Source organism: Colletotrichum abscissum, assembly GCF_030869225.1.
Source record: "Colletotrichum abscissum strain IMI 504890 chromosome Unknown Scaffold_1.1, whole genome shotgun sequence".
NCBI lineage: Eukaryota > Fungi > Ascomycota > Sordariomycetes > Glomerellales > Glomerellaceae > Colletotrichum > Colletotrichum abscissum.
Window position 1 is genome coordinate 1,537,032 of NW_026849987.1, and position 25,454 is coordinate 1,562,485.

General features: G+C 54.1%; 6 protein-coding genes across 6 annotated transcripts; 4 read left to right on the forward strand and 2 right to left on the reverse strand.

Annotated features, from left to right (window-relative positions):
• Window positions 1–1,551: 1,551 nt before the first annotated feature.
• Window positions 1,552–2,867, forward strand: CABS01_00478 (carboxymethylenebutenolidase; the record flags this gene model as incomplete). The annotated part of the gene is made up of 4 exons (XM_060533859.1): window positions 1,552–1,819; window positions 1,870–2,258; window positions 2,314–2,501; window positions 2,558–2,867. The coding sequence occupies 4 exons, from the start codon at window positions 1,552–1,554 to the stop codon at window positions 2,865–2,867; spliced, it is 1,155 nt and encodes a 384-aa protein (XP_060406373.1).
• Window positions 2,868–3,070: 203 nt separating this feature from the next.
• Window positions 3,071–4,467, reverse strand: CABS01_00479 (uncharacterized protein; the record flags this gene model as incomplete). The annotated part of the gene is made up of 4 exons (XM_060533860.1): window positions 3,071–3,582; window positions 3,635–3,699; window positions 3,752–4,193; window positions 4,257–4,467. 4 exons carry the CDS (start codon window positions 4,465–4,467, stop codon window positions 3,071–3,073), a joined length of 1,230 nt encoding a protein of 409 aa, XP_060406374.1.
• A 1,367-nt stretch (window positions 4,468–5,834) lies between these two features.
• CABS01_00480 (uncharacterized protein) lies at window positions 5,835–6,812 on the forward strand (the record flags this gene model as incomplete). Its single annotated transcript, XM_060533861.1, has 2 exons — window positions 5,835–6,293; window positions 6,465–6,812. 2 exons carry the CDS (start codon window positions 5,835–5,837, stop codon window positions 6,810–6,812), a joined length of 807 nt encoding a protein of 268 aa, XP_060406375.1.
• Window positions 6,813–12,892: 6,080 nt separating this feature from the next.
• CABS01_00481 (uncharacterized protein) lies at window positions 12,893–15,866 on the reverse strand (the record flags this gene model as incomplete). The annotated part of the gene is made up of 2 exons (XM_060533862.1): window positions 12,893–15,178; window positions 15,264–15,866. Coding segments are annotated over 2 exons (2,889 nt in total), but the record flags the coding sequence as incomplete, so codon positions are not given.
• A 2,451-nt stretch (window positions 15,867–18,317) lies between these two features.
• On the forward strand, window positions 18,318–19,163 carry CABS01_00482 (uncharacterized protein; the record flags this gene model as incomplete). Its single annotated transcript, XM_060533863.1, has 2 exons — window positions 18,318–18,408; window positions 18,505–19,163. 2 exons carry the CDS (start codon window positions 18,318–18,320, stop codon window positions 19,161–19,163), a joined length of 750 nt encoding a protein of 249 aa, XP_060406377.1.
• Window positions 19,164–22,641: 3,478 nt separating this feature from the next.
• Window positions 22,642–23,933, forward strand: CABS01_00483 (prephenate dehydratase; the record flags this gene model as incomplete). Its single annotated transcript, XM_060533864.1, has 2 exons — window positions 22,642–22,741; window positions 23,041–23,933. The coding sequence occupies 2 exons, from the start codon at window positions 22,642–22,644 to the stop codon at window positions 23,931–23,933; spliced, it is 993 nt and encodes a 330-aa protein (XP_060406378.1).
• Window positions 23,934–25,454: the final 1,521 nt, after the last annotated feature.

The window sequence follows — 25,454 nt, forward strand, 5'->3', positions numbered from 1 at the left end:
CACGGAGGGTATTGGAGCAGCTTCAGGCCAGCTTTCATAGTCGGGACCTGATTTTTAGAGTTTCAAGACTTTGAAATACTATCCGCCATCGCCTTGGCTGGCGGGTGGTCCAAGTTTCCTTCATGTCAGTCTTCAGTAACAACTGTCATGGCGAACGAACGACAACTAGCCTGTACGATTAGACGAGAATATTCTGGCAGTTCTGTCTGGGGTAGAGTGTCTGAGCATATCAAAGCTGAGGCTCTGGATGCGGTGGTCCGAGGGATGGATCTGAGATGAGATGCAGGACGACTTGTGTGGACATGGGACACCACCGTCGACCATTCATCGCCCGCCGTACGCCTCCCACATGCGGTTCCGGGTGTCTGGACTCGTAAGGCAGTCCACAGTCCACGCACACTGCAGGGACCAAAGATCGGGCAGTTCCCACAGGGGGACGGGGAAAATCTGTGATGAACGCGGCAACGGGACTCCCCACGCTTCCGGCGCGGCACGTCATTGTGGACGGGGGCAGCCAGGATGGTCATCGAGCGTCACCTTCGACTTATTTCATCAGGCTGGAGAGTTGCTCTGAATAAAGATTGCCTCAGTTCTCCTCATGGTTGAGAACGGACGGAGAGGTGATTACACGTTATCGCAGTCTTTTCTTCTCTCGCTTCTGGACGACTACCGCCCGGCGTTACACAGTACTCGGCAGATCCCTTGAAATGCCCTTGATCCGCCCTTGGGTTATCTGCGGCCCCTGCGCCCCTGCATTGGCTCGTCCCTTGCATTCTGCACCAATTGCTTCTTTCGTCATCTTTCAAGGTGCCAATAGCGAACCTGACGCGCTTAGCTTTGGGCCGTGCAATTGAATGAGACCTGGTTTCATCGCAATGGAACAAAGAAATGCAGTTTGGTGGGCTTGTTGATGTTTTAAGCGCGATTGAGTTGAGTATGTGTTGTGCGCATAACCAGTTGTGTTTGGCCAAGATAAAAAGACACCTTACCAACATCTTCTATGTCGCTTTGCAACTTAGGGAAAAGTCCTCTCTGTGCGTTGGAGTTACAGGCTCAATGGGGACTTTGTATCTTTGGATATTCCATCTCTAAACTCAATTGGTCTCTTCTCTCGTCCCAGATAACGGCGTACTCGGGCAACCAGGTATCCCTAAATACGATTCCATGCTGAGGTTAGACAAACATGATTACTTACCGCCAAGGACTGTCAACGGAGTCTTTCCTAAACCGCCGCAATTGCAACATGGCATTGGAAGACGCAACTCTCGAGGAACAGTCGCGATTGGCCGAGGTTGTTACAGAGGGCTTGTCAACCCGGCTGACTGCCTTATCTGGGAATGGAGTTGGGAGGAATCGGCCGATATCTCGAGCGGGGGTTGCACCAAGTGGAGGCGCAACTGATCTCACCTTACCATTGAAACCTGTTCAACTGGTCATCAAAGTCGATGCCGTTCCATTGGTGCCAATTGCGAAGTCGCACATTACAAAAAGGATCCCCAACTCGTTGAGCAGAGTTTCTACCTCAAAGCGCGACAACACAACTAGGAAAAGATGAGCGCCGTGACAATTCAACAACCGCTGTCCCGCCGTGGCCACGGGCCTGGGCTCATCATCGTAGTTGAAGAGGGCATCAACCTATCCAAACACGACAAGATCCTGGACCCGCCTCCATCGCAGAAATGGGCAGAGGAAGGATACGCCGTTGCGCAGATAGTTGTTGCACCCGGAGCCGCGGACGTTGCTGGTCAGGTTACCTCGGCCATCAAAAGTCTCAGAGAGCTCGACACTTGTGACGACAAGGACAAGTTTGGCGTCATTTGTAAGTACGCCTTTGCGCATTGGAAACCCAAAACTAACAAATCTCATCAGCTCTCATTAGTGCGCCCTCTTCGCAACTCGTGGATGCCCTAGAGAGCCGTTCCGAGATCAAGGCGGCTGTGTTCTATAACTTTGGCCAAGCACTTACAATTCCCACTCTTTCGCATCTCCCCAAAACCGTGACAGACAGTCCCAAGCCAACTCCTACGGCAAAGACTCACTCCTACCCCGGAGCAAGTGACTTCTTCGTCGTCCCTAGCCATCCCAACTTCAACGCCAATGCCGCAGGGCTCGCGCACACCCGCACACTGACGTTCCTGAAACCCCTCCTCGGCGGGCCGTACTTCGATCTCGAGGCCGTCTGGGAAGAACACACTCTCTTCGAGTTTGGCGAGCGCAATGTCGAAAAGACCATGGCCACCATGGTCGAGCAGCCCTATGTAAGTTTTGTCGGGAGGCAGCTCTCAAGGGCAAGGTTGGCTAACACAAGCGCAGGTCAACCACATCCCGACGCTCACCGGCGGCGTAGGCCGTCAATACCTGACCAGCTTCTACAGAGACCACTTCATCTTCAACAACCCCGATGACACTGAGCTTGAGCTGGTCAGCCGCACTGTAGGCATTGACAGAGTTATCGATGAGTTCGTCTTCAAGTGTACCCATAACAGGGTCATTGACTGGCTGTAAGTGCCTCTCAGCACGAGACACGCGAAGAGCGTACTTCTGACCACGAACGCAGGCTCCCTGGTGTTCCGCCAACTGGAAAGCATCTCTCCATTCCCTTCACGAGTGTCGTCAACGTACGAGGTGACCATCTTCACCACGAGCACATCGCCTGGGACCAGGCTACCGCGCTGCGCCAACTTGGCCTCCTGCCCGAGTTCCTGCCGTTCCCCTACCACATCAACGGTAGCGGCCCGGCGTCCGGAAAGAAATTCGAATTCAAGCTGCCTGTCGCCGGCGTAGAGTCGGCGCATAAGCTCGTTGACGAGAGCGCGGTGGAGTCGAATGCCATGTTCGAGTATGGAACGCGAGAGGTCGATGCCTAGCTGGATGAATCTAAGACGCTGCGACGGCAAGGTACTTCGAGGGCCTAGATTTCCGGTGCAGAGTCAAGTCCAAGGTAGTCTGATTTTGGCGGGCGGTTTATTTGTTGAAGCTGACATCGCTCTTCTGTATTAGGTTTCTATTATGCTCAGTTATGATATGACAAAGTGAACGCTTCTCATTATGCAGTCGTCAAGACCCATTTTCAGACTCGGTTTGAGGCCAGATGCGAGGATCCGCTCCGTGATGAGGACTCGTACTTTGTCGATGCCGTCGAGTCCTGACGAGCCCGGCTCTCCTCGCCCCAACGGACCTCCTGGTCCACTTTGATCCGTATTCCGCCCTTCAGGGACAAGTCGTCGCACGATCCCGAGTCAGAATCATCCGAGGGCTTAGTCGTCGCTCCTCCTGCTCCTGCGGATCGGGTTGAGATGTTCGTCGTGATGCCGTACTTTCCGTCTTCGGTTCCCAAGCGCTTGAACCCTCTGTCGGCCGACTTCCCTCCCGTTCCCCCGATCGTCATGAGTTCCGTTGGTCCCCGGCTTCCAGCCTTGGAGCGCCCATCGCTCTGGCCCCCAGAGAGGTTGTATTTTGTCGCGATGCTGCCGAACTGTGACGAGACTTTGACCATGAGGGGGCGTAATGTGGGCAGGCAAGCGCTGATAACACCGCATGCGCATTCGACGACGCACCATGTACACGCAGTGGCGAGCGTCCCTAGATATACTGTCAGCGGATGACCAGAAGCGGCAGGCTGGGTGAGCCTTACATGTCGTGTCTGTAAGCTCAAACTGCATAATTGTTGTGAAGCGGTAGATGCTGGCAAAGAGAACGCTATGTTGATGTCAGCACTAATACGATTGCCTCTGAGCTTGGCATCACTTACAATCCTCCCAGCAGGAACATGAAGCACAAGGACAAGCGCTGAGCCAGCGTCACCTGTAGCTTCCACACCTGGCCGATGGGCAAGCACAAGATGGCTACGTCGGTCAAGATATTGGGGATGGCGTTGCCAATGAAGGACGCCTTAAGGTCGATGCAGGTACCTTCGATCCAGGGCATGTAGGCCTTGGCCACGGGTGTGCACTGGAAGACACACACAAAGACAATGGCGAGCCACCAGCCGATGGTGAGGAGGCCGAGGACCATGGCCGCGATCTTGAAGCCGCGGCCGGGGAAGATGCGGCGGTACATGAGCAGCAGCGAGATCTTGATGAACATGACCGCCGTCACGTATACACACTCAAATGCCAGTAGCAGCTTGAGGAACTGTATCAGCGTGTCTTGTGATAATGTTGCGGCGTGGCGGCCGAGGCCTTGTGCAATCACTATACTCGTGGTCAGTTTTCATGATGCCCTCACTTCAAACCATCGTCCTGTCTGATGCTTACTGGCATAGTTGAGGGCTCCGGCCATAAAGGTGACAATCAGGCCTACTACCATGAACCAGTCATCGAGGCCATAGTGAAAGCCAACAGTCCACCGCGCCCAGAACCGGAGACCGACAAAAACGGTTGCGAGAACGAGCAATGCTGTCGTGGTGCCACTCAGTTCAGGCCCTCTGTCCGCCAGAGGGTCTGTCAGAGCCGATGTGTCGGCCATGGAGGCTGAAGAAGGGAAAAGATGGGGGCGTGAAATCTCCGAGACCAGTACTCCTCCGTCCAGAATCCAATAGATTTTGAGTCAGTATCGTGGACACAACAACCAACGAGTCAACGAAGAAGAATGCAATGCAAGAAACACGCCAGTTTTTCGGTATCTCTTTGCTGCTTCCCGAAATTTTTCGGGTACGGGGATATCAAAGGGAAAATGAGAGAAAAAGAAGGGCTAGGACAAGAACAAAATGGAGCCTTTTCTTTCCTGGATATCCGGGATGCGCAAGCCTATAGTCCTTATACGCTCTGCCATTGATACCCTGCCCGGTGTAGAAAAACGTGGTGAGATTCGACTGACTCGGCATATGAGGGGCGACAACATGCCGGCCTGTCAAGACTGGAGGCTTCAACGGGGAGGGGAGGGTCCCCTCGACGCCTGTCGAAGGGGGCCAACGTCGTACTGGGGATCCAAAATCCGCATCGATATAACGTCCACCTCGAGGCCCTGCTACCTCTTGTGCCCTTGTCCCCTACCCAGTACTACGTAGAAGTGGTCCCCGTCGCGACCCTGTGCTCCGAGCGCGACGTCTGATCGCAGCCAGGCTCATCACGGGAGTTCAGACAAATGTGCCCCATTGCTGATGTAACCTCAGCTCGCCCCATCAACACCACCTCAATACAGTCGCTATCCTCCGGTCTTGACGACCTCTTTCGGAAAAGGGGGACACCGTTGAGGGGGGCGACAGTTGCGACACTAATTCCTTTCTCTGATATCGACATGGGCATAATGAATTCTATGAGATTGAGGCAAAGACGAGGTTCATGGGAGCACCCGGAGCTGTCAGCAGAGTAACAAGATAGAGAGTCAGAGAGGTATCCGTACGGATATTGAACGAGGATAAAATGGCATGTTCATCTCTTCCTTCCCCTCGGCTTTCCTACGATCCCCTCGGTTCCTCGCGCGTTGGCATCACAATCACTCTCTCGTGCAGCATTCCACTCTTACTCGATCGATCCTATTGCATCGTTCGCTAATACGCCTCCGGCATCCCACAACTCCTTACCCGTCGTTCATTTTACCAAAGATTCTGCACGTCAACGGTTACCCGTATCCGTACCAAAACACTCTTGAACCTTGGTACACGTTGATCGGCAGTTGTCTGTGTCCTCCCCCCCCCCCCCCCCCACCCCCCACCCCCCCCCCCCCCCCCCCCCCCACCCCCCCCCCCCCCCACACCCCCCACCCCCCCCCCTACCCAAACCCTCTTACACCCTTGTCACCGTTGTTTTTTCTGTTCCCCCCCCCCCCCCCCCCCCCTTGACGCAACTTACACCACACGCCCCCCTACCACCACTCCTCCCAAATCCATCAACATGCTCCCAAAGATCGCCAGCCTGCTTTCCTCAGCCCTCGTGGCCACCGCCGCCACTCTGCCCACTGTGGTCTTCACCCCGGGCGCCTGGCACGGTCCGCAGTCCTTCGACCTCGTCCGCGCCGGTCTGACGCTCAAGGGCTACGAGTCCGAGGCCATCACCCTCCCCTCCGTCGGCGCGGAGCCCGCGACCGTCGGTCTTGAGCAGGATGCCGCCGTTCTGCGGTCCACCATTGAGACCCTCGCCGACGCCGGCAAGGAGGTCGTCGTCGTCGTTCACTCGTACGGCGGCATGGTTGGCGGCAACGCCATCGAGGGGCTTGGATACAAGCAGCGCGCGGCCAACAACGAAAAGGGCGGCGTCATCATGCTCGTCTACCTCGCCGCCTTTGCTGCCCCCAACGCTACCAGCCTTTTGGATATGCTCAGCGGAGAGTACCTCCCCTGGATGAGAGTCGAGGTAAGCTTCTTTGACACTTTGACACTTTGACACTGGAACCCAGTGCCAGTGGCCCCCTCCCCCCATCGCTCATGTCACTGTTTTATACCCTTGCTTGGCGTGCGACATATCTAGAAACATGCCCCAAGAGACTCTTGATCGAGATAATTCCCGCTGACACTGAACTTGCAGGGTGACAAGGTCTACGCTGATACCCCAGAGACCATCTTCTACGCTGATGTCAACCCGGTCCTCAAGGCCAAGGCCATTGCGGAGTTGAGCTGGCAGTCTGCCCGTGTCTTCTCTGACCCCGCGACCTACGAGCCGTGGAACAACGGCATCGAGGTCATGTACTTCCACACTGAGCAGGACCAGGCTATTCCTCTGGCTACCCAGGAGGCCATGGCCGCCCAGTTCCCTACCGGCTACACCACCTTCTACGCAAACACCTCTCACTCCCCCTTCCTGTCCCGCCCGGACCTCGTCATCGAGGGTGTCGAGCTCGCTGTTAAGGTTGGCCAAGAGAAGATTGCGGCTTAGATAGTTTTCTTGCGAGACCGAGTGCGTGCCTTGGACAGAAGACGCTGTAGATCGTTAACAAAGAGGGTTGCCTCGTGAGACTAAGTCAAATCGAGACAAGTAAATGAAAAAAGAAACAGAGTTGCAAACACACAGCTCCAGACCGGGTCCAATGGGAAAACATGCTTGAATCTTTCGAGAATAGCCTCACTCGACCCAATCCTCACGCGTTTAAACCGAACCTGCATTTGCTCAGTGCTTCGTCAAATCCGCGTCAACCTACCGGAACTTGGCCGCCTACCTTAGCATGCGTAGTGCGTACGCCCATAACCGTAGTAGGCAATTGTGACAAGGGTCCCCCCGGATGAAGATCAGCGCAGCAAAGCCTCACTTACCCCTGGCTAGCCATAGTGGCATTCCAAATGCAACGCGGCAGATGTCGACCACTTGCGTGCTTTTCGGCGAGCGAGTAAAAAATACTGCCCACCCAGGTTTTGTCATATGAAGCAGGGCCCAGGGGAGGGGACCAAAATGGTAACCCAGTGACGTTTCGCGTAAAAGCTCGCGTAATAGTCAGGGAAAAAGCAGCAGTACGAACTATCCTTTGATTATGAAGAGTCTGAATCGGGACGGCCCCCAATGAATAGAGGCAAAGATAATTCCCGGCTTTTTGCCGACGCACGCGTGGCCCGGTCGAGATCGTAATCCTGCCTGCCGGGGACCGGAGACAAAACATGAATCAGCAAACTCATTGCAACTCTACCACATAGACCGCGGACCACGTGCCTTTTCACCAGGCCGTGACACTGACAAGTGACGACTTGCCTCGAGGGCATCGAGGGAAAAGCATTGGCAAGAGCCCACCGGCCTCATGGCATGGCAAGGGGCCCTGCCAGCTTGTGGTGGATTTACCTCCCTCCTCCCCTGGTGAAAGGGCAGGGGTTGAAGAGGAGTTTCTTCAGCATTTGCGGAACTCCTGCGGTTCAGTTTTCTTCAGCAGCTTCGCAGCCTGCAGGCCCGCTGGCTGGGAATAAGGGGAGAGAGAGGAGTTTGACGGGTGGGAACATATTGCATCTTCGAGACCCAATTGGAAATCCTCCCGCCCGCAATACCGTAACCCGGCTCCCTCTCCTCTCTGGTGAAGTTTTTCTTTTTCCCGTACGAACAGAAACGAGTCTTGCTGAAGATGAGACGGCTGTCGCGGACTCGAGGTGCATGTAGTCAAAGTAAAGCTCTCCCTGCGTTTCCTAGAATGTCCTCGGCAAAGGTCGGTAGTTGAGGCGATCCCCGAACCGGCGTTCGGTTAGTTTAGTAGACTCGCGAGACCAGATTGAATCAAGAAAGGTTTCCGCGTTTCGCCTCCTGTCCTTGGTGTGAATGGGCCTTTGTTTCTGCTTCTGGACGAGCAGCGGATACAGCCAAAGGTCGACCGTTTCCAGGCCTGGTCCTCCGTGCTCTGTCTCTTCCTTTGCTTGCCCCAATCTCCACAGTTCTTCCCATTCCTCTTTCGGAGCCTGCCGGCCGGGCCGGCGCACCTATGACATTGACAGGCAGCGGGTACTCCTGTTCCTCTCGGTCGGAGTGAAGGCCTAAGTACCTTATTATCAAAGAAAGTTAATTCTTTCTAAGTCATAAGTATAAGAATATAGTTTTAATAAAATAGTATAGTACCTACCTAGTACTTAAATTAAAATACTTTTTTAAGCTTATTATAAAAGAAAAATAACTATATTACTAACTACTTATTATCGAGGTTCGTAACTAGTACTATAACTTTAATTATAATAGTTTTATTTATAATAAATAAAAAATCTAATTATAAGTCCCTTAAAAACCTCTTTTTAAAGGCTATAAGAGCTTTTAAATATACTAAGTTAAAATACTTATTAAAATATTAATAACTAAACTAATTTTATAATAATAGCTTTAATAAAAAAATTAAGAAACGAACTAAGAAATAATATTAAAATCCTTACTAATATTAAGTACGATTTATAAAAAGTAATAACGCGGCCGTAGAGTATTAGTAATATATTTTATATTAAAAAAATTATTATTAATATTAATAAGATAAATAGGGCCGTATTAATATAACGCCTCGGCTTCTTTTTATAGCTCGAGGATAATTATTTTAAATAATATTAGAAATTTATTAAAAAGCTCTTTTAAATACTTTAGTATATTTATTACTATTTTTATAATAATAAAACTCTTAATATTTATATATAAAAATAGGTTACTTATTTTTAAATAGTAGTATTAACTTATTAATAAGCTATTAAAATTACGATTCTAGCGATCCCTTAACGAGGGAGAGGGTAGAATAGAGGAAAAAATAGGTAATTTATAAAAAGGGTTGAGGTTAAATAGTACGGAATTCGAGGGCAGGGTAGCGTCTATATGTACTACGGCAATCCTCTAGTAATGCAAAACGATGGAGTTAAATAGTGGTCGGAGTGAAGGCCGTTCACCCTGTTGCCAAGTTCTGGCCCGTCACGCCGTTGCGGTGCTCCGCATCTATATGTCATCTGTCAGACCCCTCAAAGTGTGCAGAGTCCACAGTAAGGCAGTAGTGTAGGGAGTAGCTGAGCGTGGTATTGGTATCCGTAAGGACTATTTGATGGCATACGGATACTTCGTACCGCTTCCACGGCACCGCTTTCCAAAAACTCTCCCACAACCCGCGGCAGGAGGTGTCCGAATGTGACGCCGAAAGGAAAAAGAAAGAAAAAGAAAGGAGTCCCTGAAAGTTAGAATGTGATAAGCAGCAACCCCGGACCCGGGCAGAGAGATTGTGTTTTCCACCTATCCTTGTTCAAAAACAAATCAGAAATCTGATTTTCTTCACATCAATAGTGTTGAGGAACGAGTGGGATGAGTACCCGTCGTTGCCGCCACGGAATCTCAGAGGTCCAGGCAAATTAGACTTTGCACGTCAAAAGAAATGACAAGACGAACGACTCGAAGATCCCATCCCGACCACCACCACCCAGTTTCCGTACGACGCAATCTGTTTCACCAACAAACCTGCAATGCTGCCCTCCGCCCTTGGCACCTGTAGGCCGTCATAAAACCCCAGTCCTAGCATGTGTTCGTCACCCCTCTCGAGTTTCGCCTCGCGTCTATCAGGTCTATCGTCACCCGCGTTATCGCTATCGGGTAACGGGTTGGGCTGCCTGTCGGATGTGCCCATGCCCTATATGCCTATCAGATGCCAAGTCTGAATAGTCCAAACTCTCTCCGCGGTCTGTTAGCGTCTGGCATTCTGCATACCACCCATGCAGGCCATGTAAACTGCAGCGAGCTAGACGCACCAAAGACACTAAAGAATGCAAACCCCTGACACCGGATGACGGGGGCCTCATGTCGGGGTTAACTGTCAAAGGAAATTTGACAGGCAGATCTCGTTTCAATGAAGGAGTCCGTCTCAATTTTCATCCCGCGGTGCCTGCCAACCCCCGTGGCCGCAGCCCACCCTCTTCCGAACGGGTTCTTCCGCGGACGGCGCGATATAGAACCGTCTCCTGCAGGTCTCAGCTCGTTCTCCGTTAACGGCAAGGACGGACACGGGGAAGGGACGGAAAGCACGGGAAGCCGCGGCTCGCTCGACCGGTCAAGAAAAAAAACGCGCCTCTGGTCTCACTCTCTCGACGATCGATATTGTCTGTTCCTTCGCTGAACCACGGCGGCGGGAGTGGTGGTTCTAGACTTCTTAGTCTCTCACACTCGATGTCCGTCTGTCCGTAAGTTCTAGGCCTTTCACGCCTTGGAGGCTGAAAAAGCAGTCTGTCGAAAGCTGCGAGACCTAAGGAAACTAATGCGGCTCGCATAGTAGGTTTCGATAGTACGACGTATCACGAAGCAGACGGGCTTCCGCGGCTGACCCTCAATCAGCGCCCAACATTAGTAAATCACGTCAACGCCGCAGCCCGCGCGACCCCCTTCGAGTCCGCAACTTGCAGATGACGGATCACAGAAAGGGCGGCAAAATGGGACAAAGGATGACCGGCGAGTTTCACTCTGAGCCTCGGAACTAAGATGCCGTATGGCCCCCTCAAGCCCCCAAGTTCCCATGTTCACTCCCCATACACGGTGGAAATCGCAACGTCCCGAAGCACGTTTTGCTGCTGCTAGCGTCTGCGAAGAAGACATGGGAACCCATCTAGCGGTGCCCACAAACGGCTGTCCGAGCCCTCTCCCCCTCAAAGACTTCCAACAAGTTTTTGTTGGCAGCGACTACGAATAAATCCCTGGTCTTCTTTGATGACCATCACGCTCTCCAAGAGACGATCATTGGGTAGCTGAAGGCAAAAACAAGCACTTGGAGCTTGGAAGTTGGGCACATCTCCGCCTCGGTGTTGCAAGACATCCGTAACCCGATGATCAGCAGCAATCCAGCACCCTGACCTGAATGGGGAGGATAGAAGGCGATCTCGAAGTTCGAAACCCGAGTAGCTCCAGCCCCCAGGAGCCTGCATTTGCATGTAGATTTCATTTTATCAGATTGCTCAAAGGATACTAGAGCCTTTTCTCTATACTTTGATCTATTCTCTTAGGCGCTTGGTCCAGACTTTGGGTGTTGCTAGCGGTTCAACGTGAGGCCGAGCCGCGAGATGAATCTGATCATCCGCATGGTAAGTTATTCGTCTTCGCTTTCGTACACCTAGAATTACATTCCCGCATTCACCTAATCAGGCACGTCTCATGGGCTCCATCTCCCAGCCTCCAACGACTTTGGCAAAAGGGACGAATATTTCGCGAAGCAGAGACTCAAATAATCAAATCAACGCTGGGCAGGGAAAGCAAAACCCGGGCAAGCTGCCGGGCAAAGAAACAGCCCCCAGCAGACACCACAAAAATAGCCCCCAGCAGACACCAACCAAACCCATGCAAGCCATGCTCACAACATAAACTCCACACTCCTGCAAGCCCGCAGATCTGTATTTCCAGAGTCGCCGAGAGGGGAAACCTGCAGCATGGGGGCGCGAGGGGAATAGGATGAACAACGAGGTTTAAAATAATGAAGATAATCATCATCATCTCTCACCTCACCCTCACTCCCAGTCTCCCACAAAAAATAGGGAAACGAGTAATTTACACCCGCGCGCAGAAAACGGGAACCAAGCACATGGCTTTGCCAGGGACAAATCCCCTTTGGGCACACAAAAACTGGAAAATCAGGCAAATGACACACGGCAACTATCCCTACACGAGTCGCAAAAGTATCCGTACGGAGCATTTTTCACACAACTTTGTGAAAGTCAATAGAGAATAATCTCCGCCGCCCATCGGTGAATTGATTGTGCTTATCCGTACCCGGGGACGTGGGCGACGGCAAACTTTACGTACCTGTCTCGGGTACCGCTCTCTCTTCCCAATGAGGAAGAAAAATGGGCAAAAGGGCTTCACTGATTACTTGTTTCGATCTTGGATACCCAGACCAAGGCTGGCGGGAAATGAATGGTGACAGCGGCTGATTACGAGATGTATCCGAGCTTCTACTAATTCCTTCCCCGTCCCGCTGAGTGAGCGAGCAAACGAGATGGGATGCTTGCTATGACGCCCAGTGTCGCGGGGACCTTCGACCATACCGCTGGGGCAGGTTCGTGAGAGCATCAGCTCATTCGGCCGATGACTTTTTAGGGTGTCAATTGATACTACCACGACGGATTGACAAACCGCGTCACACATGATGTGCAAGTTGTATGATGTACTGTAACCCGAGGCTCATTATTCCCCTTCAGTGTCATTTCTCATCGAGATATTATTATACACTCTCTTGTTTCATGCCCCCCCGGTGCCCGTGAAATGCCAAATCTTTATAGCCTCTCTCCATTCGCCAGCCCATGCGTGAATGTCAAGGAGAAGTCCAACCATGTCCATGCTTTATCGTCGGGTCCTTCCAGCGGCCGCTCGCACGTACAAAAAGAGAGACAACCCGCTGTCTCGTCCCAGTATATAAACCCCGTCCTGGCGCGAGGACATGGGGAAGTGTTGAGTTTCGTAAGAAAAATAGGTACAAAAAGGACAGTATCCCGCTACAAGTGTAGCGGCAAGAGCCCAAAGAATCGAAGAGGGGGGTATCTGTTGCAACGCAAAGACTATGTGATGGGAGCCAGGAAAGGGCTGAGCATCAGCTCGTCCGCACTCGGCCGCAGGTTGTGATCCATCTCAAAGGTCTGAGCAAGGAAGGTCTTGGCATCTTCAGAAGCGTGCTCCGGAATCGTGGGAGCCGCCTTACCGCCACCAATCTTGAAGATGGCCTGCAGCTGACTGCAGTCGGGGTACGGATGTGTGCCTGTCATCATCTCAACAACCAGGCATCCGAGCGACCAAATGTCGGCCTTGCGGGTGTACGAGGTCTGCTTGACAACCTCAGGGGCCATCCAGAAGACGGAGCCCTGGAGGGAGGGGCGGTGCTTGTTGTTGTTCGCGCCGGACAGGATGTTGGTGGCTTCAAGCTTCTTGGAGATACCGAAATCGGAAATCTTGATAGTGCCCTTGTTGTCCACAAGGATGTTGGCGCCCTTGATGTCTCGGTGGATAATCTCGCGATCGTGCAAATACGACAGACCAGTCAAAATCTGGCGGACAAAGCTGCGCACAAGAGGCTCTCCAAGAGCGCCGTACGAGTTGAGCATGGTCTGGACGGAACCGCCAGGAACGTACTCGAGGAAAATGTTGAGGTACTCGGTAGACGAACTGCAACCCAGATACTGAACGATATTCGGGTGTCGAAGGTCGCGGAGCAGACTGATTTCCCGCTTAAGGGCCTCGATCATGCTCTTCTTGCGTGCGTCGTTTTGGCTGTTGGCGCCCGGAGCTGGCGCCTCGACCTGCTTGACGGCAAGAAGCTCACCGGTCACGGCATGCAGGGCGAGGTAGACACAACCGAAGGAGCCTTGACCGATGAGGGCTCCCTTCATCCACTTGTCGTCAGACCAGGACTCTCCTGCGAGGAAGCTCTCGAGCTCCTCGTCGGCGTCCTCGCCGTCTTCATTGAGCGCCGCCGTAAGATCTTTGAGGGAACCTGAACCCGTTGAGCCGTCGGTCTCGAAGTAGCTTCGCCGCGTAACGTTACCTTCGGGGTCCGTCACGCTGAGAGCGGCTGCACTAGCACCGTCGGAGCTGTCGGCGAATGACACGTAGGACTTGCGGTTCGGTTCGACAGGCGACTCCTCTTGCAAGGTGTCGAGCATTGAAGAGGCGACGGAGTCGCGGAAGTGGGTGACCCGCAGGCCTGATCGCGCCTTGGGAGCACTACCGGCGTGGAGCCAGCTGTCAGCGATGGTCGGAATAGGGGGTGCATCTTGGATGCTAGACGCGAAGCTGAGGTTGCTAGCCACACTCAGACGGCTGTTGACCTTGCTCAGACGGGTTGATCTTCTCATGGACAGACGAGCGGTCCTGTCAATCTCCTCTCTGGGATGATCCGGGAAGTAGGATGTGAGGTCCGAGGCGATGAGCTCGCTGGGAGGACGCAACCCGCCAAACGACCGCAAGATGCCCTTATTCCTCCTGGGTCCGCCGGCAGATCTTGGGCCGTCGTTGGATGCGGGGCGCTCCAGCTCCTTGGCGGTATTGTACACGTTGCGCTCCCGGTCGTGGAAAGAGACCGGTGAAAGAGGATGTTGCAGCTCATCGTTCCATCTCTCACCCAGAAGCTTTTGCACCTTCATCTGGCTTCTCTTATCCACAGTCTCGAGGGCGCGGCTGTGATTTTGCTGCGCCTCCTCAATGGCGATGCCCGCTGCTCTCTCGAGCTCGGGCATGCCTGGCTCACCAGCAGGGACACGGCGAAGAATCAGGCGATTCCGTTCAGGACGTTTCTGGTCCTTGATAATCCGCCACAACTCCGTATCGCCGAGTCGCCGGCACTGGTTCGGGTCTGGCTCAATGCCGGCCAGTACCCAGAAGCAGTAGTTCCTCTCATGATCCTCTCGTAGTGCAAACTTCCTAAGGGTGACTCGCATGACCTCCTCACACGTGTTGCAGTCGGCGATTTTGACGACCTTTGTGACTCCTCCGGTGGAAATGACGCGGATAACATCCTGATTCTGCGGTAAGCCAGCCATCAGTGAACCATCCATACTGGAGTTATTCCTGGTATGGGAAGTTACCAATCGGCCGGTCTGGGGGACGGATTGCCCGGCGCTACTCACATAGCCGGGACTTTGGCCATATCTTGTTCGCAGAGGGCGGATGGCATCCGTGCCGGGAAGGGGTGAGTTGGGACGGGAAGAAGCGCTCTCCAGGGGAAGGGAGTCGTATTGTCTGGAGTAGCGCTTGTTCATGGAAGGCGTGGGCGCGGTACGAGCACTTGAAGCAGATGGTCGAGAAGACCCGCCCGACGACGGGGTGAATTGGTCGAGGCCACCGAACGAGTCCTGCAGTGGTCAAATGTCAGCTGTGTTACCCATTGCTGACGGCATATGACGGTGCCGCGAGAGGAGAAGCCGGTCTTGCACGTACCCTATTCCGTTTCTTCTGGTTGGCGTAGGCCTTTGTCCTCAACTTCTTAATGCCCAGGAACAGTCGCACGCGGTCGCCGACCTTTTCGATGCCCATCTCCTTGAGGACATCCTTGTCGAGCTCGAGGAGGTTCTCGCCATTGATGTGGTTCTTACGGAAGAGCTTCTCGTACTCGCCGCATTTGACGCTCCTCAAATAGTCGCAGACCTTGTCCTCGTCCCAGTTCTTGACGGCATCGGGGCCATCGCTCTCGGAGAATTCGGATTCGGTCGGGCTGGCGTAGGCTGTGGACTGGTTCGAGATCGTGGGTGCCCGTCTTGAGGGCGGTGCGGCACCGGTAGAAACGCTAGAAACCATGGGATTGCTGGAGCCCAGCGGTGCCGGGAATGCGGTTTTGGGGGCCAGCATTGCCATCTTGTAATTGTGATACGTCAGGTGGACATTGACTGAAGTGAAGTTGACGTGGTCGATGGCGGTGGTGATCGCGGGAGGGGTTTGTCTCAGCTGCCTCTCCTGGAGCGCGTCGTGCCGAGAGAGGATTCCGTCAGGCAGGTTTCCGAGACAGGGAACAAGGCGTCGGGCCGGATGCGATAGAAGCGAAGAAGCTGCGATATAGCGAAAATGTGGAATGTAAGTGTCTCTCGCTGGATCCGAGTTGGGGAATGTCGAGCCTCTTCAGTGCCGGACCGTAAAGGCCTGGTTTCTGCTTGAAGACGCAGAGGAGGGAATTTGGTGAGGGCGAAGGTCGTGTGTGGAATTACGGGTACTTCGGCCGGGAGGGAAAAAGAGGAGGGAAGGGGAGGGTTAATGATGGATTTTGGGGGTGCAGGGGACTTGCACTTGAGAGCCAGCGGCAGGGAGGGGTGTGTGAGTGGTGCAGGTGTAAGCAGCCTCAGAGGTATCTTCACACACAAGTTGGGATGCGAGATACTTCATCTACGGGTGGGCAGCAAGCACCACCACAGAGACTCTAACTGAGGTGAGCGACCACAGACCATACAGCAGGGGGCAAGGTCAGAAGAGGGGAGGGCGGCAACAAGCTTCCAATGCTGCTTCTTCCTTTGTCACTTTGTGTGCTGTCGCAGCAGTCCGTGAAAGGAAATGGACTTGGCTGAGGCTCCAATGCAAAGAGGGATCTCTCTGAGGTGCTGTGTGTGTACAACCTTGGAACAACGGACGGTATCACTGTATAGCAAAGCAAAGCAAAGCTGAGCTACAAAACACGAGATTTACAGGCCGCACAGTCCTCGCAACGGCCCTGATGCGTCTGTTCGCTTGAGGCAGAAACTTGGGGGAAACAAACACACTCGAGAAGCTTTCCGCAGAGTCTGCCCTTGAGTCTTGGGCTTTTAGCCACTGTGACAGAGAGAGAAAGGCAACGTTGCAAAGGGGTACGACGACGATGAGGCGTACGGCAAGGTTTTGTTCGCGTTGTTTGAGGTCTGGTCTTTTGACGTATTGTTCAGCTATCCCCTGGTCTTCTTCGTCACCGAGTCTTTGGGTACGGAGTAGTGTTTCTTCATTTTGCTTGGGCATGTTATCTACCTGCCATACAGGCTTACACAGTACTCCGAAGAGGCTTACTTACTATGTGTGCTAGCAATGTGTCCCAAGATGCCGTCAAAGAGCCTCCATCTCTGGCCAACTTGCCCGGTTCCCTCGGGTTTGCGGTCCACTCAAGAGCGATATTACACGGCAAAATGGCACGTCGATTCAACAAGGTTTTCGCTGGCCAAAGGCTTCTTCTGTTTCTCTCTCCTCTCCTTCCACGATGAGTCTCAGGCGCAATGGCGGATCATGGATGGAGTAGCCAAGCCCCTGTATGCACCCTTGGCAACATGGCAACCTTTAAAAGGGCGTTTGCAAGGGTATGGCGACGGCGGCGGCTTCATGAAACTGGCTCAAGCAGGGTCAACGCCGCACGTCCCCACCCAAACTTTGGCTCTGCAGCGGCACCTGCCCTCCTCAGTCAGTACCTTCCCTGAGCTGTCGTGACTCCTCATTAGCACTTGCCCTCACTGCTTGACTGCCCAGTCAGTACTTTCCAAGCGCATTTTACTGCCCATCACTGAGGAAGGTACTCTAGGTTGAAAGACTCTGGAGCGTGCCTTCCCGTGCTTCCAACCAGAAACATGGACAATGTACCTGAGGAAGTCCTGAGGAATTACAAAGCCGTGAGCCGTCTTACCCCCCCCCCCCCCCGCGAAACGTCCCCAATATCCCCCAATGTGTCCCCAACGTGTAATTTGCCCTCCTCAATGCGCCGTCATGCAACCCCCGCCGCCTAGCCAATCGCCGCCAAGTCGATATCTCGTGTTCTTGTATTGCAGTGTGCCACAAGAGACCCTCTCGTGCTTCTGATGCATCACGGCCTGTTCATCATGACGACCACACACATTAGAGCCTGCAGGGACTCTGAGAAGAAAAGAGGTGCAACAAAATAGCAACCACGTCCAGCCACGGAGTCCGTGAACAGTGGCAGATGGGCGGGTGGTAGTTTGTTTATTCAGTTGTGCCAACCAAGCTCAAGTTGTTCTTCAAACAAATCAGAGAACACCCCGGCTTCTCGCTCACCTCTGGAATAATCCTACACGCGCCCATCCGAGTCTTTCTCTGCTATTCTTGGCCCGTCAGCAAACCCGCTTGGTTGCGCGCGCCGCCCGCCCCTTGCTTGCAAGACTGTTCCTATTCAAAGCCTCAGACTCTGTTCGCCAAAGCCACGTCACGGCGCCTCTCTTCGGACCTCGACCGCCCTTGACTCCCGACAAAGATGGGATGCAATTTCCTCTGGAACACAATCTTCCACAACGATAGCTTCGGCCATACCATGAAAGCCACCGAGGCGTACGAATACCGAGTGGTTAGTAGCCACGCCATCATGCACGGCCTCGCCTCCGTGGTGCCAGACGTCGTCTTATCGTCAGCCTACCCGTAACCCGCCCGCAGAGGCCTGCTCACGATCCCTTCTCGGGTGCAAGTGACAAGGCGGCCCGCCAAACGTACACGTTGGCATGCCATGTTCCGTGGTCTCCTCTATCCATCCGGATACACACAATGGCCCGGCATGAGCTCTCCACAACAATACCCGGCTCCTTGGAGGAGGTCACCGTCGCAACCGGACGCTGTCAACAACAAGAGCTTGTCCGTTTCGCCCGGATCACGAGAGGGTCAGAGATCCCCGCTGCGATGATACCTCCGCCGGTTCCACTCTGCTTGGGACGATGACACGATTACACGATAGGCGAAGATTGGTTTTTGCCGCTGACCAACAGGCGGAGATCTGGTCCGTTGAATGGACGCCATACAATGGAGCCGACTCCTTGCAACGTGATAGGCCTAACGAGCAGACCAACACACCCTGATAATTTGGCTGCAATCCCCTATTTGCTTTCTCAGCCTGCCAGGAGGAGCAGGTCGCCACCAACCATCGTGAACTACCTATCAACGAACCAAGAGGTGCCCGCTAGGGAAGTCAGGTGTAAGCTGTTCGCCGAGGACAGCACAACAGAACTGCAGGAGTTCACAGTGACAAGGCCGGTGGAAGATTCGCAAAGGCCGGCAGCATGGCCTGCGTCCACCGGTGATTGGCTCCGGCGCACTCCCGCACTCAACTCGGGGCTGGATCGCTTGAAACCAGTCGTGTCGCACGTCTCGACACCCTCTCCGCTGCCCTGCATCCCTGGTTTCCCTCCTCTGGGCGCCAATATCCCGCCGTGTCTTCACTGCTCCTTCGTTGGACACCAGGGACTACCAAGACTTGACCACCACGGCACCACTGCGCTTCATTACTTCACCAGTCTCCATATGGGAATTGGCTCGCAAGACTGGGGGAACTCGGGGGAGCTACGGAGCGTCCTTTCTACTTACCTTTCGGCGTTGGCGCCCCCTCAGATTAATTAACACGGCGACGCCAGTCTGAGCCCAAGGCACGTCTAACGTGGAGAGGGCGTTCACCGTCACTTTGCGCATCGTGGATCATCCCGGCTGGGCCTCACCCCTTCCAGAGCCTCTTTGCCTTCTTTGGCACATCTCGAGCCAATCACCTACATTGTCATTTCGAGCCGCCTTTTGACTTTTCTCTGCTTGTAAGAGGCGCCATGTGACACACAGCTGAGCTCTGGACGGCGCACTTATTGCTGTGACACCTCTGATTACTACGAAAAATCAGGGCTAGGAGACATCACAATGTTCACCTGACATGTGTGTACACAGAGTACAGATGTACGTCACCTTTCTTTTTCCTGCAACCTTTTGACCCACGGTCTGCGAAATTGACAGTGCTGAGGTGCCATTCATTCCACGGCATGTTGGTGGATTTGGTTACGCCAACGCTGCTATTTTGGAAAGATACGCAGCCGTTTGTGCCGTCGTCGCACAGAAGGACGCGCAGGGCACCTCATGCTTATCCCCATCTGCTCCTGATGCTGATTCTTCGGCGAAAGCAGTCCGCGACTGTGGGGACATGCAGTGACTGCAGTCATGCGAAGGAAATGAGTTATGGCCCGATCGCCGCTTGGTCGCCACCCAAGGAGAGGGGAACACATACGGTCAACCAAGACTTGGCATTTGCCGACACAGATGACTCCTTGAAAACTGACGATATTCCCAAATATGTCCCCTAGAGCGCGCCGCTCACGTTTCAGACCAGACCGCCTGGAAACCATCCAAAAAGAGTGTGTTCCTCTGCAGAGCAGTCCTAGATCCGGCCGTCTGGTCAGCTAAAATGGAGTGCCAACGTGGCCTGGTCAGAGCGGGCGTCAACAAGCCTGAAACATGAAACCTTGGAAGATCTGCCTTGCATACATCTCGTTGCGGTACAAACATTTCGGCCTGGTGCTAATCCCCCTCATCCAGAGAAAGCCATCGGTCCTAGCCACGCTGCCACTCTGCAATAAGCGATGGAGATCGGCTTGTGGGAAGGTCTTCTCCCGGCGCGCCGGCACCTCACTACCCTTCCTAGCTGCTCATCACGGACGACGACCCTTGCTGCTTCTGCTTGAGCCTTGTCGTGTCGTTCAAACTTGACGTCGTCAGCCGTGGCTTGTGTGACCTTTGACCGGTGGCCTTCCACGTGGACAGGGTTCCAAAGAAACAGAAACATGTTGAAAGACCAAGATGAGGCCACGACCGCCTTGTCGTCGCAACTAACACCACTCGCGATGAACTTTCGAACTCGTATCGCGGTCTACGGAACGGGACCGAGACCGAAGGAGTCGCTTGCTGCCTCCGTGTTGCTATGAAAGCTACGGGGTAACTTTCACCACTGTCCCAGCATTCCCTGCTCCTTTCCAAAGGCCCGGTTCAAAGCAGCTATTGCGCCATAGATGCCGTGCTTCACCCCTGCAGCAGATTCGAAGCATCACAGCAGCATGAACATTGCAGCTTGTGAGAGACGGGGTTTTCGCAGAGAGTCTGAGAAGGAAAGAAAAAAGTCTACTCGAAATTGAAGGGGAGTAGAGTTGCGACGAACTCCCAGCTGGGATTGGTGCGGAAACGCTAAAAAATCCAATCAGGCACGCCAGGATGCGCCACTTACCGCCAGCTTCGGACGAAGTCCATGCTCCACACAGCTCCGCCGCCACCGCCGCCCCCGCCACGGCGACCATGAGTTCCTATTTTGGCACTGTCGGCAAGTCGGCCTGTCGGGCGGGTCGCCGGTCCCCGCATGGACGGCTATCGGCTTGGCCATCTGCCCGGCATCGACGGAGAAAGAGGAGTCTCGGGCTCCGGAAGTTTTGCGGCCTGAGCATAACGACGTCGTTCCGGGCGCATGACGCTGCGGCGCTCATGACTCAACCGTTGTTTCGTGTTTCTCGTGTACGCGGGCTCATCGGAATGGCTGACGAGAGAGAGGTTTTGCGGACAGGACGAGTCTCTGTCTCCTAGCATTATCGTCGTCAGTCTTCCAGTGGTTCCGTCTGAGTCTCGGTAGTATCCTTCCATCTCGTTCAGAGAACTTGTCATCACAAAAACGCAAAACTCATTCTGTTTCAAGTACAAGGTCTCGTGATGCCGCCATTGTGGTTGCTGACTGATTGACGTGTCGATGCTTAGCTGATGGGTGAAGCGACTTGGCCGGTGCTTGATGAGCAACACCCTGTGACAGCAAGGACGCCAGACCAGCGTGAGCAATCAAACATGTCGTCACCTTATCTAGGGCCTCCTATCAAGGACCGGCGAGCTATCAGGACTACTTCACTGGGAAGAAACACATTTCCTTGGAAATGGCGGGGCGTGACGGTGTTGTGTATGATAAGACACGGACGGCAGTCGGCCGGCTGAAGATATGAGCGGCAGTCAAGGGTAACCGCCTTTGCTAATAGTCCGATGGCCCCCTTTCGCTACTGAGACTGCTGTGATATCATCTACGTCCAATGTTGTCGCAGACATACACACGGCAGCCGAAGACTTTTGGTCTGATACACTGGCAAGCACACCTCGCGAGACCAGAACGATCGTCGGAATTGAGCACACGCTTAAAGCGTGTTGTGCATACCAACGCAGAGTGAAAGTACCAACAAGGAGACACCCTCAACATACGCACATGACCCAAGTTGCTAATGTCAGAGCTGGATTTTCTTGAGCGACGGGACGATCCGCTGTCAGTCCTAAGGCGGCTGAGCCGAAGGTGACAACTTTTTGAGCTGTGTCTCGTCCATGGTGAGTTTACTGTCATGGAGCGGCTACCACGACGGCAAACTTGCCATCGCAGTATAACCAAAAAATAAAATAAAATAAATGAGCATGGCTGACCACGGCTGCTCAACAGGTAAACCAATTGTCGACTCCAAGACGGCGAGTTGGCAAAGGTCGCAAATGTCTTAGTCGTGCCGGGCCCGGCATTTGCTCATCGGCGAGTGGAGCATCTTCCCCATGCCCCGCGGGAGCAACCCCTCCCCCTTCTAGCCAGAAAAAAAAAGCCCAATCCACCACTCAACCTCCGATATCGACGACGACCACCATCACCACGACATCTAAAATTCTGACAGCCCCGTTCGTCGTCGACTTTGCGCCCCCAGCGATTGTAGGACACGCGCAGATCAGTAAATGAAGTCGGCTTCGTATTCGAGATAGTACAAGGAAGCCGTCTTTTGTGTTCTGCAGCAATCGACCGCGCCAAGGTGCGACCCCGACGCGGCTACCCGGAATCCGGAAATAAAGGGCCCTTCCTCCTGCTCCTCCTCCTCATCATCTTCATCGTCCGCCGACCTCCACGGCCACGCAGACGACCTCTGTGCGTTTGTTTCTAAGCATCGTCGGACGAATATTCATCCACGGTCCATCACACTGCTCAATTTTGAAAGCCTCCTCCAAATCTACGCTCGCGTACTTTGATCCGCCCTTCATAGAGACTTTTTCGTCACGTCACGATCCAACTATGAGTGACAAGTCTCAGGTTTCGGCGGAGGCTGCAGGCGGAGGAGTCAAGCCTCTGGTGGGCTTCTTGGGCCCCCAGGCCTCGTACACGCACCAGGTAGGTACCACGAATCTGAAGAAAAGAAATCACACCTCGCACGGCATATGCCAAGTGTGGTGGGACTTGTCAATCATCTCTAACTTTATGCATCGCAGGCTTCGTTACAGGCCTTCCCAGAAGATGAATGGGATCTGAGACCCGTTGTCAACATCACAGGCACGTAACTCACCACCCTTTTTCTTCATTATGTCGTCTCTGCTGTTCTTGGCACCCACCCCCTTTTCTCATTCTCTCTATTATTCGTTCCTGCGCCGTGGCGTGTGCTACCTCCCGTCTGACTTGAATCGGAACGTCCATCAGACATCTTCGAGGTCGTACAAGCCGGCGAGGTCGCTTTTGGCGTCGTTCCCGTCGAGAACTCAACCAATGGGTCCGTCCTGTTCACGCTGGACAACTTTGCCGACCGCAACGGCTTGTACCCAGACATTTCGGTCTGCGGCGAGATCTACCTCGACGTGCACCACTTTCTCGTCGGCCGCCGTCCGGACCCGGCTCACGACGCCGCTGCCGGTCCGGGACTACGAGGAGGAGACGAAGGCTCCGGCGCCTGCACGCCGACGGCGTCGGACCCGAACCCGCTGAAGCCGCGGACGAAGCCGCTGTGTAGCCTCAAGCACGTCCGGCGCCTGTACTCGCACCCGCAGGCGTGGGGCCAGTGCGTCGCCTTCTTGCAGACGTATCTCAAGGGCATCGAGGCCATCGACGTTAGCTCGACGAGTCGCGCGGCGGAGCTGGTCAGCCTGGACGAGACGGGGACGAGCGCCGCCATCTCGAGCGAGATCGCGGCGGGTATGCACGGCATCGACGTGCTCGCGCGGACGATCGAGGATCGCGAGGACAACACGACGCGATTCTTCATCATCCGAAAGGGGCTGGACGAGAAGCAAAAGATGCCAGGCCACTGCGTGAAACCAAAGACGAAGACAAAGTCCATGGTGTCGTTCACGGTCCCGCACGAGGCTCCCGGCGCGCTGGCGGACGTGTTGGAGTGTTTCCGGCGCTACGGGACGAATCTCACGAGCATCAACAGCCGGCCGAGCCTGACGGCGCCGTTCAACTACGTCTTCTTCGTCGAGTTTGAGGGGCACCGGTTCCGGGATCCGGAGGGGAGGGTCAAGGGGGCGCTGGACGGGGTGGCTCGGGTGGCGGAGAGATGGCGGTGGCTTGGGAGCTGGGAGGACCAGCGGTCGTGAGAGGGGGAGGGACTGGCTGGTGGTCTTCCCCTCCCTTCCTCGTGACTTGGCTTGCGGTCTCTCTCTCTTTCACTCTCTGTCTCTCTGTCTGGCTTCTAGGCCCTGGACTATTCCCCTTGCCTGATTCAGCTTCGGCAACTCTGTGGATGTCGGCGTTGGCGACGGCCGTCTCTGGCGACTGCCGATGATCCCTGAGCAAAACGTTGACATGGCACGCGGGACATGCTTCGAGGCTACATCTGGTCTACATGCCAAATACTGAGAGGTTTTGCGGTACTGCGGCCTACAAAGGGCCACGAAAGGGGAAACGGGGCGAGTGGGCGGGCACGCCATGCTATTGCTGGGAACACACAAGGGGAGTCTATTGGACGGAACAGGCCTGGACTGGCTGACGACATCGCAACTAATGTCGATTCGAGATAAGGAGGTGCATTGTGAGGGCTGGAACCAGGTCACCAGGACCCTCCAGGAGCGTGGGAGCGTGGGAGCGTGGGATGACTGAACTGTCCCTTTCTTCGGTCCCCTTAGCCATTGTGTAATGGAAACGCAGCAAAGTGCCACCGCGGAACGAAAAAAGTCTTCTCGTCGTTCGTCCTTCTGAGGCGTTTACATCCTATTTTTGCCTCTTCAACCCTGGTTATATGCTGAGTCGACTCATGGATACATTGGAATGGTCTGAAAATGCCTCTTCCGACCCTGGCTCTGTGATGGAGCGATGGATACCTGGGAAGGTCTTAGATGAGCCTTTGATGGCCGAGTCTTTACGCCGAGCTGGTGGCGTTGTGAGACCTGGTTTATGGTTCAATCGTGACAAGAGGAAAAAGGGGGCCGACAACGATGACGAGAAGGACCCTCCTATTGTCCATGGTTACGGATGAGTTGTCATATGCAGAGCTTTTCGAACCCACGCAAGAGTTGGTGAAGGAGAAAAGCGACGGATCAATCGCTTCAGCTCGAGCTACATGTGATGGTCTTGAGAGAGCGTTGAGAGCGTGGAAGAGACGACTAGAGGGCTGGTCGCGTGCCCTATGTCCGAATGTCTCACAACGCCCGTCCGGCTACATTCATGGCTACGGCCACACACGCACCCTCCCAAAAGGTCAGCCAACAAGATGAGCAGATTTGCCAAGCAAGCCTGATTATCTATCGTCTCGGACATTCTTACAATGTGCTGGCTGTCGTGAAGGATGGAGACCAAGGAGTAGAGCCAAAGTTAGTTTCGCGAAGCTCTGTACTGGGTGTGGAAGGGGTCAAGAAGCTCTTGCAACTGTTTAGCGTGGCGCGGAAGGGGGTGGCCTGGAGTTGTCGGGGTTGCCAGAAGCTCTAGGAAGCTCTGCGAAGCTCTTGCAACTTGTTGAGGTGCACCTGCTCTGTCTGCCGTGCACTTGCACACTCACACACACACACAGAGCTGAACCCCTCTTTCCTGTCTAGTTTGACTTTCCCCCCTCCTCCCTCAACGGACCGGTCCATGTCCGTTTCCTGTTGGATGTCTTTTTTCCTGTGTAATCTTTGCCTTTT